Source organism: Otolemur garnettii, unplaced genomic scaffold (assembly GCF_000181295.1).
Source record: "Otolemur garnettii isolate 467f Iridium unplaced genomic scaffold, OtoGar3 scaffold00043, whole genome shotgun sequence".
In the NCBI taxonomy this organism is placed as follows: domain Eukaryota; kingdom Metazoa; phylum Chordata; class Mammalia; order Primates; family Galagidae; genus Otolemur; species Otolemur garnettii.
Window position 1 is genome coordinate 2,995,878 of NW_003852438.1, and position 20,690 is coordinate 3,016,567.

At 37.6% G+C, this 20,690-nt stretch overlaps 1 protein-coding gene across 2 annotated transcripts in view; it reads right to left on the reverse strand.

Annotated features, from left to right (window-relative positions):
- Positions 1–689: 689 nt before the first annotated feature.
- Positions 690–20,690, reverse strand: part of NUFIP1 (NUFIP1, FMR1 interacting protein 1) — a 52,707-nt gene continuing 32,706 nt past the window's right edge. Inside the window, exons 7-10 of one of the 2 annotated variants that reach the window (XM_003790353.1) lie at positions 19,237–19,430; positions 10,287–10,403; positions 2,898–3,130; positions 690–993 (exon numbers count right to left, since the gene is read on the reverse strand). In XM_003790353.1, the coding sequence (XP_003790401.1) occupies positions 820–993; positions 2,898–3,130; positions 10,287–10,403; positions 19,237–19,430 (718 nt within the window). In that variant the 3' untranslated portion in view covers positions 690–819. The remainder of the gene's footprint in view (positions 994–2,897; positions 3,131–10,286; positions 10,404–19,236; positions 19,431–20,690) is intronic. The other variant, XM_023513615.1, reaches the window with a different exon arrangement.

The window sequence follows — 20,690 nt, forward strand, 5'->3', positions numbered from 1 at the left end:
ATAAATGAGTTGAACCTCATCAAGTACTATATTTTACATACTTTTTTTTTGCAGTTTTTGGCTGGGGCTGGGTTTGAACCCGCCACCTCCAGCATATGGGGCCGGTGCCCTACTCCTTTGAGCCACAGGCACTGCCCTATTGTACATACTTTTTCATTAGGGGAAAAAGGTCCAATTCTGAAGTATACCAAAAAGAAGCACTTTGCTTGTATCTAAACATATAGGGGACATATAAAATTGCAATTAAATTACAGAGGCCATATCTGTTTTAATGTTTCAAACATTCAATATAGCTATGTAAGTGATGCTTCCAGGTGAATTTACACAGTCTTTTAAATAAATAGGAAAAATTTAAATTCCAAAGCCTTCTGATTATATTAATTTGATCTGGTTTATTTTAAAAATATTCCCCCTTGCTACAATTAAAGAATATCTCTTCTTCTGCATTTAAAACAAATTGGCTGTCGCTCTGCCTAATTTAGCTTAGCTGAATCAAACACCTTAAGAGCCTTCTTCTTTATGACTAAACCAGTCTTCATTTCATTTCTTAACAAGTCCAACAGGAGTTTTCCTTACATGAGAGCAATACATAAAAATAAATACAAATAAAAAGAAATATTTTTCTAGCAAGTATTATATGCAATTCCAACAATACAGACACAGTCTTAAATGAATCCATTCACTAAGTCTTAAAAATCAGTTGTGTATTTATTTGCATAGAACCAAAGGAAAAACTTGAGACTCCATCATAATATCCTATGAGGCTTACAATTTAACAATCCAGTTTTTTAAAAAAGAAATAGTTTTTGATTTCCTCCACTAACTTGCAGACGGTACTGTGTTACATGCTTCAGTTATGTGTGCTGAAACATCAGAGGCTACTTCTTTACTTTGCACAGAATTAGTATCAAGTCCAAAAAAGTCTTTTTTGATGATATACCGAACACACTGCAAAATCACATTTCTTTCATGCCGAATGTCTGGAGCTAAAAGCTAAAAAATAAACAAACGAAATTGTAAATAAAATATACCCAGGAAACACAATCTAAAATATTATATGTACCTCCCACATATAAAGAGCACAGAACAATAAGAGGTATGTTTTTATTTACTAATCATTTTGCTAAAGAACAATGCAAAAATCTGTCTTTTTATACTAGGACTATCTAACTTTTTAGATAGAACTAATGTTGGCATTTGAGGCCTTCTTTAGGAGTATTTAGCAAAGGCCAAGACAATAGGTTTGAAAGCATGCGATTCTTTAATCTAAAAATTGACAAATAGATACATCACATTTAGTAACAAAGAAACTGACAATAAAAAAATCCCAACATCACTTGACTTTCATAACTTCTCATTTCTGTGTTTCTTCTAATTAAAAGAAAGCTAAAAATCCCTAGTCCTCAGAATAACTACATAACGAAGAAATAACATGTAATCTACAAAAAGGAATTTATTTTACTTTCTGATGTCATTAATATAAGTTCAGAAAACATCACAAAGGAAATTTAGTAGAAGATGATTCAATTTACCACTTGTAATTTATTATATATAACACTGACATTTACAAAATAGAGTATATTTGGGTGGCGCCTGTGGGTCAGTGGATAAGGCGCTGGCCCCATATACCAAGGGTGGTGGGTTCAAACACGGCCCCAGCCAAACTGCAACAGAAAAAATAGCAGGGCATTGTGGCAAGTGTCTGTAAGTCCCGGTTACTCAGGAGGCTGAGGCAAGAGAATCACCTAAGCCGAAGAGCTGGAGGTTGCTGTGAGCTGTGATGCCACAGCACTCTCCCAAGGGTAACAAAGTAAGACACTGTTCTTTAAAAAAAAAAAAAAAGAGTATATTTCATACCCACCTTAATAAGCAATGGTGTTTACATGTAGCATTTCAGAGTATCACTACACAACACTTCAGCTACAGCATAAGGACTTATCTAAAAATTCAAAAACACTTTTCACAGGACTCAGTGCCTGTAGCTCAGTGGCTAGGGTGAGCTGCTACACCATATACACCAGGCTAGCCATATACACCAGGGTTGGCCTGCCAAACAACAATGGCAACTACAACAACAAGAAGTAGCCAGGTGCTGTGGTGGGCACCTGTAGTTCCAGCTACTTGGGAGGCCGAGGCAAGAGAATCACTTAAGCCCAAGAGTTTGAGGTTGTAAGGTTGCTGTGAGCTATGACACCATGGCACTCTACCAAGGGCGAAATAGTGAGACACTGTCTCAAAAATAAAAAAAAAAACAAAAAAAAAACACTTTTCACAGAATGTCAACAGTTTTACAATGCCACTAAAAAATGTAGAGCTGAATTACTCTTAAGACATGAAAATCTTTGAATAGCTTCATGTCCATAAGAATCAAAAGATGCATGCTTCTTTATAATTTGAGAAAAGAAATTAGATTTTTGAGCACATAATGCTAAGAATAAAGCCAAGAATGCACAAAATTAATACAAATAAATAAAGGTATGGAAAAAGTGAAGACAGTCCCCAAAGATACACGAATTGCCAGGAAACCTTAGGTCTTTCTTCCTTTATTTTGTGGTTGACAATAGCTGTTTATATTGAAAACCCTTTTTCTTCAGCCTGCTAGTGTGTTTTTAGCTGTGCTTTCAATGAAAATTTTTTAAATGTCAATAAACTTTTATACATATCTCCTTACCAACAAGTTAAACCTATATCCTTTTATATGAAGAGGTTTTGAAAACTGTACTATTCCACATGAACTGAACACAAGTTATATGCCAAATGTAGCTTCGGAATTAAGATACACAGACAAGTCTCCAAGGACCCGACGTCTCCGGGAACCTTAACATGCACATGTGTGCACATGACAGTGGTGTTAATGACAGAACAAAAAGATTAGAATGTACAAAAAAATAATTTACCATTTCCAAGAGATTAGGATGGTGTGTTCTTGGTTCAAATAATGTCTGATAGTTGTGATAATCTTTTCTCCTCTTAGTGTTCATCTTGTTAAAACTTTTCTTTCGGTTCTCACACTTGGCTTCTGAGAAATGTCCAACAGTTGCTTTAACATCTTGACTTGGACTCTGAGGAGTACTGCTATGAAGAATCTGGTTTTCTGCCTGAATGTCGGCTTCCGTCTTAATGGGAGTTTCTGATTGTGTTGAAAAACACAAAAATAAGAAAATAAAAAACAATTAGACCTTTCAAAAAATAAGCAAAACATCTATAACAATCCCTCCAGTTATAATATTGGCTACATAATAACTTAAAGCTATTAAAGATTTTGTAAGATATTTGTAACATATTCTAATAGTTTTCACACTGGGAGGTATAGTTGCCAAGAATTGAGAATACCACAAAGAGCCATAGAAAGTGATCCCTATCAAGGAAAGGATACCAGATGGAAATCTGGAGCCACACAAAAGATTGAGGCGTGCCAGAGACAGTAGATAAGCAAGTAAGTACAAAAGACTTTCTTCTTCATTTGAAAAAAAATTTTACAAAATAATGTAACTATCTATTTTAAGTAAAAGTCATAGTACATGTGAAATTTGTAACATCTAAAATCTATAATAGAAATAAAATCTATAACAATAGCACAAATGGAGGGAGGAAGAATATTTAAGTAGCATATTACTGTAAAATTCTTAAGTTGTACGTGAAGTAGACAATATCATTTAAAGTGATAAGTTAAAGCTGCATATTATTAACTTTAGACCAATTCCTAAAAAAAAAAAAATCAATGAAGAGATACAGCTAGCTAAGAAACCAATACTTGCATTGCTCTAAAAATACAGTATTCATCCAAAAGAATGCAAGGAAAATGGGACAAAAAAATAGATGAGATAAATAGAAACAAACCATATCAATAAGTACATTACATATATTATTAAATAGTCTAAACATCCCACTTAAAGGCACAAATGGTTGGAACAGAAAAAGAATTAAGAGCCAACTATATGTTGTCTATAAAAGAAACTGACTTTAAACACAGGCAGTCTTTAAAGTCCTTAAAGTTTAAAGTCCTTAAAGTCCTTACATGGTTTGAACTAAGAGTAAATCTCAGTTACCAAGGAACTATGCAAAGTGATGACTGTCTGTATAAAGTCACAGGTTAATAGTTAAAAAAGGATGGGAAAGGATACCTTGCAAACACCAATCACAAGAAACCTGGAATGGTGGCTGGACACAGTGGCTCATGCCTTTAACTCTAGCACTTGGGAGGCCAAGGTGGGTAGATTGCTTGAGCTCAGGCGTTCCAGACCAGCCTTAGCAAGAATGAAAACTTGTCTCAAAAAAAAAAAAAAAAGCCCAGCGTTGTGGTGAATGCCTGTAGCCCCATCTACTCTGGAGGCTGAGGCAAGAGCATCACTTGAGCCAAAGAGTTTGAGGTTGCTGTGAGCTCTGACAGCACAGTACCCTACCAAGGGTGACAAAATGAGACTCTGTCTCAAAAAAAAAAAAAAAAAAAAAAGTTGTAATGGCTGTATCAATATAAAAAAAAGATTTCAAATGGGTAAATATTATTAGGGATAAAAGATACAGTTTACAAAGCTAAAGGGGTTGATTCTAGTAAGATAAAATCATAACACCTAACAGATTCCAACATACAAGCAGTAAAAACTGATGGAAATGAGAAGAGAAATAGACAAACCCATTATTCTGCCTGGAGTCTTGAACATACTCCAACCTTATAACTGAAGAAAAACTAGACAGGAAATGAGCTATATAGAAGATCTAAATATCACAAACAATTCAAACTGACAAATAACTACTCACATTCTTGTCAAGTTCACATGAACATTCACCTTGTGTTGGGTCATAACAAGTTTCAATAAATTGAAAAAACTGAAAGCATACAGACTTATGTTCTCTGACCTTAACAGAATTAAATGAAGAATATTAACAGAAAACTAGCTAGAAAATCACTAAATATTTGGAAACTAAACAACATACTTCTAAATAACACACGAGTTAAAGAAAAAAAATCACAAGAGTGATTAAGAAATATTTCAAAATGAATAATAATGAAAAAAGAATATGTCAAATTTGTGGATATAGCTAAAGCAGTACATGAAGGCACATTTACAGCTCTGATGAGAAATGAAGAAAAGTCTAAAATCAACTATCTAAGCTTCTACTGTAATGAGATTGAGAAGAAAATATAAAGTATGAAAATCAACGAATTTGAGTGAAAATCAGTAACAAATAATTGAGAAAAGCCCATGAAGCCAGAAGTTGGTCCCTTGAAAAGATTAATGAAATTAATATTTAGAAAGACTAACTGAAAAAAAATCAATAATATGAGAAGAGAGGTTTTCATATAGATCCTACAAATACCAAATGGAATGTTATGAACTACAATAAATTCAACAACTTAGATGAAACAAATTCTTTTGAAAAACATAAATTACCAAAACTTACTCAAGAAGAAATAGATAATCTGATTAAGTTCTCTACCTAGTAAGACAATTTAATTTGTAATTTAAAACTTTCCCCTCAAATGCCAGGTTCAGATGGTTTCATTACTGAACTCTAGAAACAAGATAAAATGGTAGAAACTCTATACAATTCCTTAAAAAAAAGAAGAGCAGGAAACAGATACATACCAAATCCATTAGAATAAAACAAAACAGATCAGTATCCCCATACACATGGATATAAAATGTTAGCAAATCAAATTCATCAATGTATTAATTAAAAAGGTAATAGACACCATGACCAAGAAGATTTTATCCCAAGAATACTGGCTGGTTTGATGCTTGAAAATCAACGTACTTCCCCATATTAATGAAGACAAAAAACCATTTGAACAGTTGAAAACTGTTAAGTTTTAAAATAGGAATCTCTGCCCTCCCCCCACAAATGGTTATTCTATCTACTTTAATTGGCCATGAATCAATGTGTTCTGATATAAAAAGAGTTCTAATCTAGAACCTGAAAAACTGGATTTACCTGCCTACATAAGAGTGGCAAACCCCAAACACTCAAACATTCTATAGGAATGAATTACATTTGAAGGGAAGTATATGCTGGGTGTGGTGGTGAGTACCTGTAGTCCCAGCTACGTAAGCAGCTTACCCAAAGTCACACCACTAGTAAGTGATGGAACTTAGACTTAAACCTAACAGGCATCATGATCTATGGTTCATTAATAATACTTATATAGTACAAATATAATACTTCTTTTCTCTCCTCCCCTCTCCTTCTCTCTTCTTTTTTTTTTTTTTTTTTTTTTTTGAGACAGGGTCTTGCTCTGTTGCTTGGTCTATAGACAGTGGCATCATTGTAGTTCACGGCAGCCTCCAACTCCTGGGCTAAAGTAATCTAACCATAGCTTCCCAAGTACCTGAAACTACAGGTACATGACACCATATCCTAAATTTTTGTTTGTTTTTTGCAGAGACAGAGTCTAACTATGTTGCCCAGGCTGGTCTCAAACACCCAAGCTCAACTGATCACCTCCTCTTGGCCTCCCAGTGTTGGGATTAGTGTAAGCCACTGTGCCCCACCAACCATTTGGCTCTTTCAAACTTAAACCCCTCTTTTTGGTTTGTGGCCTTTTGAAACAGTCCAATTTGGAGGTCTGCATTTGAAGAAACATAATTTGAGGGAGTTGTAAAATTGTGCTTAAATTCTAATATGGTTTAAAAATATATGCTAAAATGGTAACATGTAGAACTGATATCAAAACAACCCATTTAGAAGTATTTCTCACAGATTTTAACATCTTAATGCTTCTTACAGCCCCAGATCTGAGTTTAACCTCTTCCTTGCTTCAGTCTTACTTGAGGAACCCTTCCATTGTTTAAGATTCTACTACTCATGCAGTAAAATTCACTACTATGTTCAGGTCCTACACACTTTCGTGATAATTTTTGTTGTTCTTTCCACAGAAATCTATAGTAAAAGACAAAAGATTTATACATCTGAAGAGAAGCCAGAGCATGCACTCAACATACTTTTATGTTAATTCTTTATTTGAGATAGATCTTAATCATGAAGACACAATTGTTAAAATCTGTAAGAATCAGACTGATCCTATCCATTTAGAATCCACTTAAATAAGCAGCCTTCTAGATGTTATTCTGTGGTTTAGAGAAGGTCCACTTTATTTCCTAACTCCCTATGTGTTTTATTTATGTGTTTATTCTTAACTCCCTATGTGTTAAAACCCTCCCTATCTTACCTATCTACCAAGGGTAACAGTGTGAGACTGTCTCAATAAATAAATAAATAAATAAATAAATAAATAAATACATAACAGTACAGTTAATACAGAAAGCTAGAAATTTGATAGTGACCTGGATGGCTTAATAAGCTGAATTCATACTACAGAAAATAATTCTTAAGACTTAGGAATGTAAAGGGGCTTTCTTCTTAATACAGGGCATTTTAAACCATTAGTCAAAATGAATTCAGACAAAATCAAATATATCTTTTAATAGGTAGTATCTTGTCATCTATAAAAGAAAAGGCTATGCTTTTATTTATTGTGTAGGAAGACAGATAGCAAATGTCACACAGAAAGACTATCACGGAAGGCAACATAGGCAGCTTCTTTAGACTTTAAAGTCCCTAAACCTAAGCTTAGAATTTTTTTTTTCTTTTGAGACAGAGTCTCAAGCTGTCCCCCTGGGTAGAGTGCTGTGGCATCAGAGCTCACAGCAACCTCCAACTTGTAAGCTCAAGCGAGTCTCCTGCCTCTGCCTCCCAAGTAGCTGGGACCACAGGCGCCTGCCATAACGCCCAGCTATATTTTGGTTGCAGCCGTCATTGTTGTTTTGGAGGGCCCAGGCTGCTTTTGAACCCACCACCTTAGGTGTATGTGGCTGACGCTTTAGCCTCTTGAGCCACAGGCGCCGAGCCAAGCTTAGACTTTTAAGTCCCCATACCTAAGCTAAGTCTAAGTTTAGTAAGCTAGTATGCAGCTCGCCAGACTTATATTCTCTAAGCATAAGGTTCTATAAAATAAAAGGGTGACATCTCAAAGATCCATTGCATAATGTACACAGCTATGATTTAATAAAGAAGAGGAAAAAAAGATCCAGTGTAGTTTTCTTTCTTTCTTCAAAATTAAAAATGGTGGCAGTCTCAGGATAAAGATATGAAAATAAAAGTATCCAATGTTTCACTTTAGAGAGAAGAAAGCAAGTGTCTAGCTTGTTTTCGTGGGATTCAGTAATCTGGTAACAGTTTTCTCTGTTATCACTTGTTATAAATACAACTGAGAAGCAGGAAATGTAATAGGTGTTTAAAGAATAACTCCATCTTCATATCAGTATATTAGAAACAAGAGTAAGAAATAAATACTGTTTTTCTTAAAATTAAAAAGAAAATAAGCAGTAACCATCTGTTAAGGAATATTTTAATAAAGCCAAAGTAGTTTATGTTTCAAAATCCAGGTAGCTTTTACTAAGCTACCAGAGTAAGCTATGATCCATTAAAAAAAGAAGAAAATTCCCATGTTACAGATAGATATAAACATCATCTTTCATATTAAAGCCCAACTCTTCCTTATTCAACATCCTCTAACTACACAAACATTGATTATCTCTAGACTGGTCAATATTAAAAGTGCCACCATCTTCATCCAGTTACATTCAAATCTTCCCTTCATTCTATTATATAAACACTTTTAGACGCCGTATTCTTATCCTAAGTATAGCTCCTACTTTAATTACACATCTTGTCCTAAGATACACATAAGAATTCTCAGTTGGTAAAGCCTAAGTAAAATACCCTGTAGAGTCAGGTTTTTGCAACAGTAAGACATACGCTTATTCACTAAACATGCTGGACTATCCATATAAACCTTGGATTAAGAACTGCGACACTGCATCAGATCAACAGCCTACCCACAGCTCTTTTAGGGAGCCTAAAAGAGAAGCTGTAGAAGATAAACTGGTTTACTCTAATAAATTTCACAATAAAGCCTCATGCATTATCATCTGTGACATCATTTTTTTGTTTGTTTAAGACAGAGCCTCAAGCTGTCACCCTGGGTAGAGTGCCGTAAAATCCCAGCTCACAGCAACCTCCAACTCCTGGGCTCAAGCGAGTCTCCTGCCTCAGCCTCCCAAGTAGCTGGGACTACAGGTGCCCGCCACAATGCCCAGCTATTCTTTGGTTGCAGCCGTCATTGTCATTTGGTGGGCCCGGGCTGGATTTGAACCCACCACCTTAGGTGTATGTGGCTAGTGTCTCAGCCACTTGAGCCACAGGCACCGAGCCTTTTTTTTTTTTTTGAGACACTGTTTCACTATGTCATCCTCGGCAGAGTGCCATGGTGTCACTGCTCACAGCAACCTCAACTCTTGGGCTTAAGTGATTCTCTTGCCTCAGTCTCCCAAGTAGCTGGGGCTACTGGCACCTGCCACAACACCTAGCTATTTTTTTTTTTTTTTTTTTGCAGTTGTCATTGTTGTTTAGCAAGCCTGGGCCAGGTTAGAACCCACCAGCCTTGGTGCATGTGGCCAGCGCTATAACCACTATGCTAAGGATGCCGAACCAGACATCATCTTTTTAAAATTTTTTTAGAGACAGAATCTTGCTCTGCCACCCAGGCTGCAATGCAATAGTGGGATCACAGCTCACTGCATCCTCAAAGTCCTTGGCTAAACAGATCCTCCTGCTTCAGCCTCAGTCTTCCAAGTAGCTGGGACTACAGCCAATAACACCACACCCAGCTAATTTTTTTATTTTTTGGTAAAGACAGGATCACACTATGATAGGCTGACTGGTTGGTCTCAAACTCCTGGTCTCAAGCAATCCTCCCATCTCAGCCTCCCAAAGTGCTAGGACTATAGAACTATACAGCACTGGGCCTGTAACATCATCTTTAAAGGAAAAGCATGTATCCTGAACATCAATGACTTCTCAGAAAGACTCTTTAAAAAATTCTGTTTCTTCCAACTTTTAAAATACACAGGGTAATACAACCACAAGAATAGGGCTGTTATGTTTTCCAAATGAGATAATGTATGTAAATGTGCTCTAAAAAGAGAAATACCCTATAACATTAAAACAAATTTTACCATGCTCTTCTTTAAGGCCCTCTCTCTGTCTACCTAAGGTACTACAAACACATTATGCAAGGGTTCTCAGAGCAAAGAGAAGTAACTTTCTTTTCACTATTAGAATTTTCTTTGATATTTTTTTCTCCTTATTCTTTCATCATATCACTTTTGCCTTTTTCTTCCAAAATGGCAACACATTTCTCCATTAAGCCAGCCTTCCTTTACACCAAAGGCAAAAAGCAACTAAACGAACCACACTCCACTGAAACAATGGACATTGTGACCTACCTTCTGGCTCACTCTCCGACCCTGAAAGATTGCCATAGCTGCTCATCAGTGAGCACAGGGCCGGTGTCACTTCCTTGGGTATGACAGTACGTTGTGGTTTCTCCTCCTTATCAGACTCTGAAATAAAAGGGAAAGAACTCTAATTCACATAGGGCACCTCCAAACAGCTACCACCATACGAAAGACGGCTGATCATCCCTTCCTCTCTCACCTCTTAGTGAAAAGAAAGTAATTTCTAATCATTTCCTTAATCTTCCCAAAAAACTAATTCCAAGAGACCCCAAAACTTTCCCATTGGATTAAATCTTCAGGGGCAGCGCCTGTGGCTCAAGGAGTAGGGTGCCAGCCCCATATACTAGAGGTGGCAGGTTCAAAGCTGGGCCTGGCCAAAAAAAAAAAAAAAAACTTCATGGGCAGAGAAGTTATTTGCCCCGGGGTGGGGGGTAGGGGTAGAAGTGATAACACAGCTCAGCTACTAAGCTTCGCAGGTTATGGAATTTAGATCTTCTCTAAATTAACTTAATTGTATAGTTCTTTGCTACTATTAATTTACAGGCAGTAGGAAGGCCAAAAATTTATTTAACTTTTGTAGGTTAGAATCACTGATTGAATTTAGGCTTGGGCAAAGAGTTATGCTGAAATGTATTCTCCCAAAGTTTTTACTATTTAGAACTTGTAAAAACTTAAATAAATAAGACAGCCAGGAGAATTTAGCAAGTGCTAAAGAGACTGCCAAAGGTAAAAGTGTTTGGTCAGGGTCCAGCAAGCCTAGTTGTAACCCCAAGACATCACCTATTACATTTCCTTTTGGCAGCTTTAAAAATGTATTAGCTCTATTCTAGGCAGCCAATAAAAATAAAGCCTCACAAAAGACTAATTTGTTATTTAATGAGCCAACTCAGCCCACAACCAATTTGAAGTATTTCAAGACTGAGCACTTCATGTTCACCAAGTCAGTCTAGGAGAAACCAAAACATGCCAGTGGGAAATTGGGGTGTCCTTTTATATGAACATTGAACTACCACCTTCTGCTCGAAGAATTTAAGTCCTCTCTCCTCCATCCACCCATACTACCCAGCACCCATACCCCCTGCCCAAACTATTCCTTGTCAATTTTAAGCTAAATTATCACCTTTTCTCCTAGATTAATAAATGGAAAGGAAATATGCAGTATCTGTATGTAGGTGACTAACAGATTAAGCAGAAATCTGCCAAAATGTCAGTATGAAGACTTTTCATCCAATGTTTGAATGACAAAAGACCAAACTATAGTAGCATTTCTAAGACCTAAAAAGAGGTACCAAAAAGTATAGTTACAGTTGAATGTTATGCTCCTTAAAAGCATGATCCAATTCAATCCTTGCAAGGTATCTTATCACTTGCACATAAATTATAGGTGATGAAATCCAAATTCAGAGAATTTGAGTAACTTTTCCTTTAAACATAACTATAAAACCATTGGATCAAATTTAAATCCTTGCTATCTGACTCCAAATCCCAATTCTTGACTAGTGAGCAAGAATACCTCCTTCAGATTTAGTCTTCTTCTGAAAATGAAGTCATCCTGTCAAAGTGCTTTTATGATCAGTGATAATGTTAAAGTCTTCCAGCTACAGCTCTATTTCTTTGCTCCTTTTTATAGCAACACACCAAACAGCTACTGATACACAAGCACATCTTAGAGATATTACAGTTCAATTCCAGACCACTGCCATAAAGTGAGTCACGCAAACTTTGGTGTCCAAGTACATATGAACGTTACATTTACAGTATACCATAGCATAGTAAGTGTGGAATAAAATTATGTCTAAAACAATACAATCTGAATTTTAAAATATTATATTTTTAAAAAATGATCATCTGAGCTTTCAATGAGCAGTCATCTTTTACTGGCGTTGAGTCTTGCCTTGATGTTGATGGCTTGTGACTCATCAGAGTGGGGGTTGCTGAAGGCAGGGGTGACTGTGGTAATTTATCTGCCCTGATTGCTATCCACTCTGGTATCAGCCCCTCACTTTATTCAGATGTCTTTTTTATTTTTTTGAGACAGAGTCTCATTATGTCACCCTTGTTAGAGTGCCACTGCGTCATAGCTCACAGCAGCCTCAAGCTCCTGGGTTCAAGCAATCATCTTGCGTCAGCTTCCCAAGTAGCTCGGACTACAGGCACTGGCCACATGCCCAGCTATTTTTAGAGACAGGGTCTCGCTCTGGCTCAGGCTGATCTCAAACCTGTGAGCTTAAGCAATCCACCTGCCTCAGCCTCCTGGAGTGCTAGGATTATGGGCATGAGCCACCACACCTGACCCTATTCATCAGAGATGTCCTTTACTGATCATCCCGTAAAAAAACAGCACACCTCCATCTTCCCCAGTCAGCACATAAGCTACAGGACAGAAGGGGTTTAGCTTTGTTCAATGCTGTAACCTCAGAGCCCAGAACAGTATATAACTGCTCAAAAAATATTTGGAGAACAAATTGTTACATGAATGAATGAAGTTCAAAATAGTTAACTAACATAGAATCATAGAACTAGTTAAGAAGTGGTGCCAGGATAGAAACCTAGTTCTACGAGGATCTGACGTTCACTCTTTTCTCTATTTTTAATAACATGATTTCATTTTTATCTAAAAAAAAAATATATGCGTGCATAGGAAAAATATTGGAAGAATATAGAGCAAAATATGACCAGTGGCCATCTCTAATAAGTTAACAAAGTAGAACAGCGCCTGTGGCTCAAAGGAGTCAGGTGCCGGCCCCATATTCGGGAGGTGGCAGGTTCAAACCTGGCCCCTGGCCAAAAACTGCAAAAAAAAAAAAAAGTTAACAAAGTAGATTTGTGTGTGTGCTTTTCAGTTTTCCCCCACATTTTCTATGTTACTTTTGTAATCAGAAAATAATGGAAAAAAAAAAAGAAAACAAAGGGAAATAAACCCTGGAGGATAATGTTGCTTACAATTCAATTGAAGAAGAAGAGGGCAAACTTTTAACTGGCCTACATGTAGTCCCCTTTCCTTCCTCCTTTAAAAAAGAAACTTTATGGGGTGGCACCTGTGGTTCAGTGAGTAGGGCACTAGCCCTCTGTACCGAGGATGGAGGGTTCAAACCCAGCCCCAGCCAAACCGCAACAAAAAATAGCCAGGTATTGTGGTGGGCACCTGTGGCCCCAGCTACTTGGGAGGCTGAGGCAAGAGAATCACCTAAGCCTAGGAGTTGGAGGTTGCTGTGAGCTGTGACGCCAAAAAATAAATAAATTAAATAAAACCTTTACCACTATTTAAAGAAAAAAAAAAAAGAAACTTTATGCGCTGTATTTTGAAACAATTTTGAATTTATTCAAATATTGCAAAGATGGTAGAGTTCCCTATACCTTCACCCAGCTTCTTGATGTTACCATCTTACATAACCAAAGAACATTTACCATCACTAACCAAGTTAACACTGGCACAACACTACGGCCTACACTCCAGACTGTACTGGCATTTTACCAGTGTTGTTTCCACTAATGATGTGTTTTCTGTTCCAGGGTCCAATCTGCCATGGTACCTGGCATTTAGTTGTCACCGATGCCTTAGTAAATCTCAGTTTCTCTTATCCTTGTTTTCCATGAACTTGATACTTCTGGAGACTACTGGTCAGGTATTTGTAGAATGTCCTTCAGTCTCCATTTGTCTGACATTTCTGATGATTAGACTGACACTACAGATTTGGGGGAAGAATGCCAGAGAGGACATGCACCCTTCTATCAGATCACAGGTCTGTGACATCAGTGACTTATTACTGATGATGCTAACCTTGATCACTTGGTGGTCTGCCTTATTTCTCCACTAGAGAGTTACTGGTTTTCCCTTTCAATATTCTATTCCTTGAAATTGAGTTAGTAACCCAGCACATACTCAAACGGAAAATTAAGCTTCAACTTAAGAAGTATCAAAGAATTTTGGACATGTTAAAACCATCACAGTAGGCTCGGTGCCTATATATAGCTCAGTGGTTAGGGTGCCGGCCACATGCACTGGGGCTGGAGGATTCGAACCCAGCCCAGGCCTGCTAAACAAAAATGACTACAAAAACAAAAAAAAAAAAGCCAGGCATTGTGGCAGGCACCTGTAGTTCCAGCTACTTGGAAGGCTGAGGCAAGATAATCGCTTAAGCCCAAATTTGAAGTTGCTTTGAGCTGCGACACCACTGCACTCTACTGAGGGCAACTCTGTCTCAAAAAAAAAAAATCACAGTAATTAATAAATATTTTGGGGCGGATGTTTTGAGGTTATGCAGTTTTGAGGTCATCTTAAAAGTTTCACCACTAATTTTACCATTCATTAGTGGATCCTGCCTGAAACAATTATTACAAAGGCATTCTTTTTTTTATTTATTTTTATTTTTTTTATTGAATGGTAACTATGTAACATTAATGCACTACAAAGGCATTCTAATGTTGATTTTCTATTTCTCTCATTTCTTCTATATCTATTAATTGGAATTCTTCTATAAGAAACATCTGTCCCTCCTACCTCATGTTTACTTATTTAAGCACTTATATCAGTATATTCTCATGGATATTTATTTTATTTGGAGGGTTAGAATTTATATATTGTTTTGAAGATTAAATTGTTCCAACTTTGGCCATGGCTAGCTCTTTCTAGGATCCTTCTGACATGTTCACATCTTTATAGGTTTTGAGCATTTTCTTGATTTCTTAATAATGAGATATTCTAGGCTCACCTTGTATTATCCTTGTTTCAACCCCAGAATCAGCCGTTGATCTAAGGAGCCCTGCCTCTCGCAGTCAGAAAATGTTATTTGGAAATCACAATTTGAGTGCTAGGTACCCTCCTCACTAAGGTGTCACAAAGCTCACTTGACTGCCTTCCCAAAGAGCAAGAGTTAGGAATTCATGCAAATAAACAACTCTTCTCTTTTTTCTTCTCCCCTCAATTATATGTTTAAGTGACCTACCACATGTGATAACACTTTGAAAAGGAGTACTGTCCTTCTGGCACCATCAAACATCTTTTATAATGACTTTTCAGCTAAAAAAAAATCCTACTCCTGAAGGCCCTGGGATCTACCTCGCAGTCCTAATGCAGGCATTTTTAGTAACTGTCTGGAAAGACTATGCTGAAGGCAGTGTACTAGCTGAAAAAATAATATTCATGAAACTTCATTTTATAAAAACAGCTAAAACATCTTTCTAAACTAAAAATACCAGTATAAAGATAGTAGCAATCAAAGTGATAAAACCAAACTTCTTCACTTGTCCTCCCTCCCCCCACCATTTCCTATTGTCTGTAAGGAGCAAAGCACAAGTATATGCTCTAGCCCAAGAGGACGTATATAATTAAGCCTCCTGCAAAAGTGTCACAGATTGAAAAAGCCACTCCCCAAACTGAGAACTTTGCTTTACTGTCCCCAGGTCTCAGTGATGACCGTGATGGACACTCGTGACTGCAGATGGGCTATGCCAGCTTATTTTCTTACTTTAGCATCTACCTTCCTCTCTGAGATCCCAATTCTACTAAAAATAGAAAAATTAGCTGGGCATCGTGGTGCATGCAGTTGTCCCAGCTACACAGGAGGCAAAGACAGGAGTATAGTTTAAGCCCTCGAGTTTGAGGTTGTAGTGAGCTACAGTGACACCACTGCACTCTACCCAGGGTGAGAGAGAGAGAGCCTGTCTCAAAAATAAAAAAAAAATAAAAAATTAAGGCCACATTACTGAACAGCTGCTTTCTTCTAGCTGAGACACAGACTTACTGTTTAAGACTACAGGCTAGGGGTTCGGCGCCCGTAGTTTCAGCGCCAGCCACATATGGTAGGTTCAAACACAGCCTGAGCCAGCTAGAACAACAACTACAACAAAAAATAGCTGGGCATTGCGGCGGGTGCCTGTAGTTCCAGCTACTTGGGAGGCTGAGGCAAGAGAATCACTTAAGCCCAAGAGTTGGAGGTGGCTGTGAGCTGTGACACCATGGCACTCTAACAAGGGTGACATGGTGAGACTGTCTCCAAAAAAAAAAAAAAACCAAAAACACACCATAGCCTAGGAAAGCCATAAACTTACAGCATATATGCTGAAACACAATAGCAAATTGTAAATACCAAATTGTAAAAAGATTAAAACAAAAACCTCCTTGAATTAGGCTACTAGGTTAGTTAGCAGAATATACAATAAAAATTATTGCCCCAGTAAGGAAATACAGTGACAAGTCTTGCTCAAAACTAATAAGTTGAGAAACAACACAGCAAGACCCTGTCTCTACAAAAAAATAAGAAAAACTAGCTGGGCATGGTGGTGTCTGCCTATAGTCCCAGCTACTTGAGAGGCTGAGGCAGGAGGATCACTTGAGCTCAGGAGTTGGAGCTATGATCATACCACTCTACTCTAGCCAGGGCAACAGAGCAAGACTCTGTCTCAACAAAAAAAAAGAAACAAGCTCAGGCAACAATTTTCTAAGCATAATCTGATGTTTATAAAATCCTCCAGAATTACTACTGGCTTGTCTAAAGTGTGAGTACTCATGTCTTGTTATGTTCTGAGCCAGAAAAATGTAAAAAATTGGAAGGAAGTGGGAGAACTTCATTCTTAAAGTGAGCTTAGTGCTGGAAAGTGTCAGCTGCCACATGAGAGCAGTGGGCCCATGCTATCACAACACTGGCTCACCATTGGGAACTTGAATAACCAGATCTTAAGGTTGGCTGGCTCTGGCCCAAGGTAAGAGAAGCTGCCTCCAAATAAGCAGAAGACATATACTAGAGAATGGAGCTGTTGAGACTATTTAGGGTATATGAAAAAATAGTATATGAAAGAAATAATAAGAAACTATGAAGAAACACTGATTTGGAAAATGTCCAAGTCCAGAGGAATTCCCAGGTAAAGGATAATATGAATTTAAATGGTATCTTTCCTATGAAATTGGCTACCATAATTTGATCATTGGTACTGTCATTTCCTTGGAGATAAATATTACAAAAATAAATATAAAATTTTTTTAACTATAAATTGATAGATTTAATGGATATTTTTTATATTAAAGATTTATGGTCTGGTCTCTGACCCTCAAAACAGATGTGTCTCCATCCTTAACCCAAAGTATTGGTAAGGTTTCAACATCTAAGCCAAAATGAATTATCGGAGATCTCTCATTCAACTGCGCCTGGGAATCCAACTGAATCCATTCTATCAATGAGGATGAGAGGGACTTATCCCATCCTTATCATGTCTAGGAAACATTCAGTGTCTGTTGAGCACTTAGATACAGGCTTAAGAGAAGCAAGGTGACAATCATCTTCTAGTTGATGTTTTGCTAGCTTGATTCATACTGAAATATTCCTTTAGATACGTGATGAAGTAGTGGAGTCAGGCTCCTAAATTCAAATCCTAGTTCTCCTACTAACCGGAAACATGACTAAGGTAAACTACTTAGTTTCTATGTTCCTCACTTCTAAAACAGGAGTAGCAACCGTACATATGCAAAAGGCTGATATGAGCACAAGAGTTACTATCTATAGCATATAGAGCACAGTAACTACCTCACTTGTAAATAAGTGTTCGATGTTAAGATGTTATAATTCATATTATACCTATTAAATGTTATCTTATTATATTCAGTCCAACATTCCATTATGCCAAGAGCCTTCCCCATCCTAATTTAATCAATGAATTAGTAATTTTTCCATTTCTTGCCATTCATAAGTTTAAAAACAAATATCGAATTATCACAGAAGCACTGTCATCCAACCTAAAGAGAACCTACAATCAAACCTATAACGTAACATCAGCCTACTCACTAATAATCTTTGGATACTCCTTTGGCAGTAATAAGATCACGCAATTAAATAAAGCCTCACAATGTTACCGGAAGAAATGAAGTCTCAGCTGAATGGTATCTGTACGCAATAGCAGCATTTTGGCATTTTAATTTTTCAACTTATAAGCAAGAGTCAACTTGCCCTATAAATTCTAGAGAGAATTCAAGGATAAAGTATAAATATGTATAAATATATTCCATGCTCTAAGGAAGAAAGGTATTATTATTCAGATGCAATGAATTTCTTCTTTTTTTTTTTTGAGACAGAGTTTTACTTTGTTACCCTCGGTAGAATGCCATGGAGTTACAGCTCACAGCAACCTCCAATTCTTGGGCTCAAGCAATTCTCTTGCCTCATCCTCCAGAGTAGCTGGGACTACAGGTGCCTGCCACAACGCCCACCTATTTTTAGAGATGAGGTCTCACTGTGGCTTAGGCTGGTCTCGAACCTGTGAGCTCAGGCAATCCACCCACCTCGGCCTCTCAGAGTGCTAGGATTATAGGTGTGAGTCACTGCCCCAGCCTAGAATTTCTTCTTTACAGGTGAGAAAACATACACATAATTGGGAAAATTTCAATCTACAGTATTGCTACATTCAAAACCATCTCAAGAAAATTTCCAAGATTACATCATACTATGGAAATTATCCAACAAATACAGTCCTGCTCCCACAGCCTGCCTGTCCCACATACCCTAAGATTCAGAAAAAATGTTCTGAAATAACGTTTCAGACAAGACATTCCTACTAAAGACAAAAACGAACAAAAGCATTGTTCTTTTTTATCGAAAGCTCACACCAACCTCCAGCTCTTGGGCTTAGTTGATTCTCTTGCCTCAGCAGCCTCCTGAGTAGCTGGGACTACAGGTGCCCGCCATAACGCCTGGCTATTTTTTGTTGCGATTTGGCTGGGGCCATGTTCAAACTCGCCACCCTTTGTATATGGGGATGGCGTCTCTACTCACTGAGCCACAGGTGCCGCCCGCATTATTCTATGTTTTTAACATAGTTTAAATTGTACGTGAACTTTATGTCCACTCTGTATTTGACATTAAACTTTCTACAAATAGGGCTGTGAATAATCAACTTTAGCACCACTGTCTATACACTTGTAAACATGTTATTTTCCTGTTTAGCTTACCAGAATCACTGTTTATCAAAACACCAAGAGGATCTGGATTTCCCTCAGGTAGACCTTTGAGCTTGAAATCACGCAAGCCATTCCCTGCTCCAGTGATCGCTCTCTGTCTCGCACCACCCTTTTTCCATCTGTGATGTTTCCCAGGACTTCGGATCTTTGCCATATGTGAATGTCTGGCCATCCCCTTCATCTTGCTGGAGAAAAAAAAACCACAATTCTTTATACAAAAGGCACTGATCTTTCAGGAAACATTTTAAAAGACTACTAGATGTAAAAGAAACCTAGATGTCAAATCAATCCCTTATAGCCTTATACATTAAACAGGCCAAAATACCAGAAATTCAGTGGCTTCCAAAGACAGAGGACTTCAAAAGAAAAACACACCACAATATACTACACCTTGTTGATTCTAAGCTGTGCATTTCCTCCCCTATTTTTGCCCTCTGAAATTACACTATTGTAAAAACAACAACAACAAAAGAAATTACGTTATTGTGCAATGGTCAGCTGGTCAATTTAATTGACAGCATTCTTTCATTCCTGCTGTACATAAAAGTGTTTCTTAGAGGGCTGGGCATGGTGGCTCATGCCTGTAATCCTAGCACTAGGGGAGGCTGAGGTGGATGGACTGCCTGAGCTCCGAGGTTCGAGACCAGCCTGTGCCAAAGTGAGTCTTGGTCTCTAAAAATAGCTGGGTATTGTGGCAGGCACCTCTAGTCCCAGCTAATGGGGAGGCTGAAGCAAGAGAACTGCTTGAGCCCAAGAGTTTGAGATTGCTGTGAGCTGTGACGCCATAGCACTGTACCAAGGGCGACAAAGTGAGAAGACACTGTTTCAAAAAAAAAAAAGTGTTTCTTAGAGTTTACCTTAACTCTCATCTACATTCTTGTAAGAAGACTTCAAGTTTCTGAAACATTTACAAATATGCTATCTTATTCAACGTTCATAAATAACCTTATTTATGTATTTTTAGTCATATGTGTATATAGTAGTGTATCTTTATAGTGTACATTTGATGCTTTGACAGAGGCATATAAAGTGAATTAATCAAATCAGGGTAACAGGCATTGAATATTTGTGTTAGAAATTATTTCTTATTATTGATTATAGTCGCTTTATTGTGCTATCAAATATTGTTCAATCTATCTGTGTTTTTGCACCCATTGATCATTCCTACTTTATCACCCCCTTCCCACTACCCTTGCCAACTTCTGGTAACCATCAGTCTACTCTCTGTCTCTATGAGATCAATTATTTTTAATACTTAGCTCCCATATATGAGTTAGAATATGCAAGATTTGGCTCAGTCCCCGCACCTCAGTGAGTAGGGCACTGGCCACATACACCGAGGCTGGCAGGTTTGAGCCCAGCCCAGGCCTGCTGAACAACAATGACAACTGCAACCAAAAAATAGCCAGGTGTTGTAGCGGGCACCTGTTGTCCCAGCAACTTGG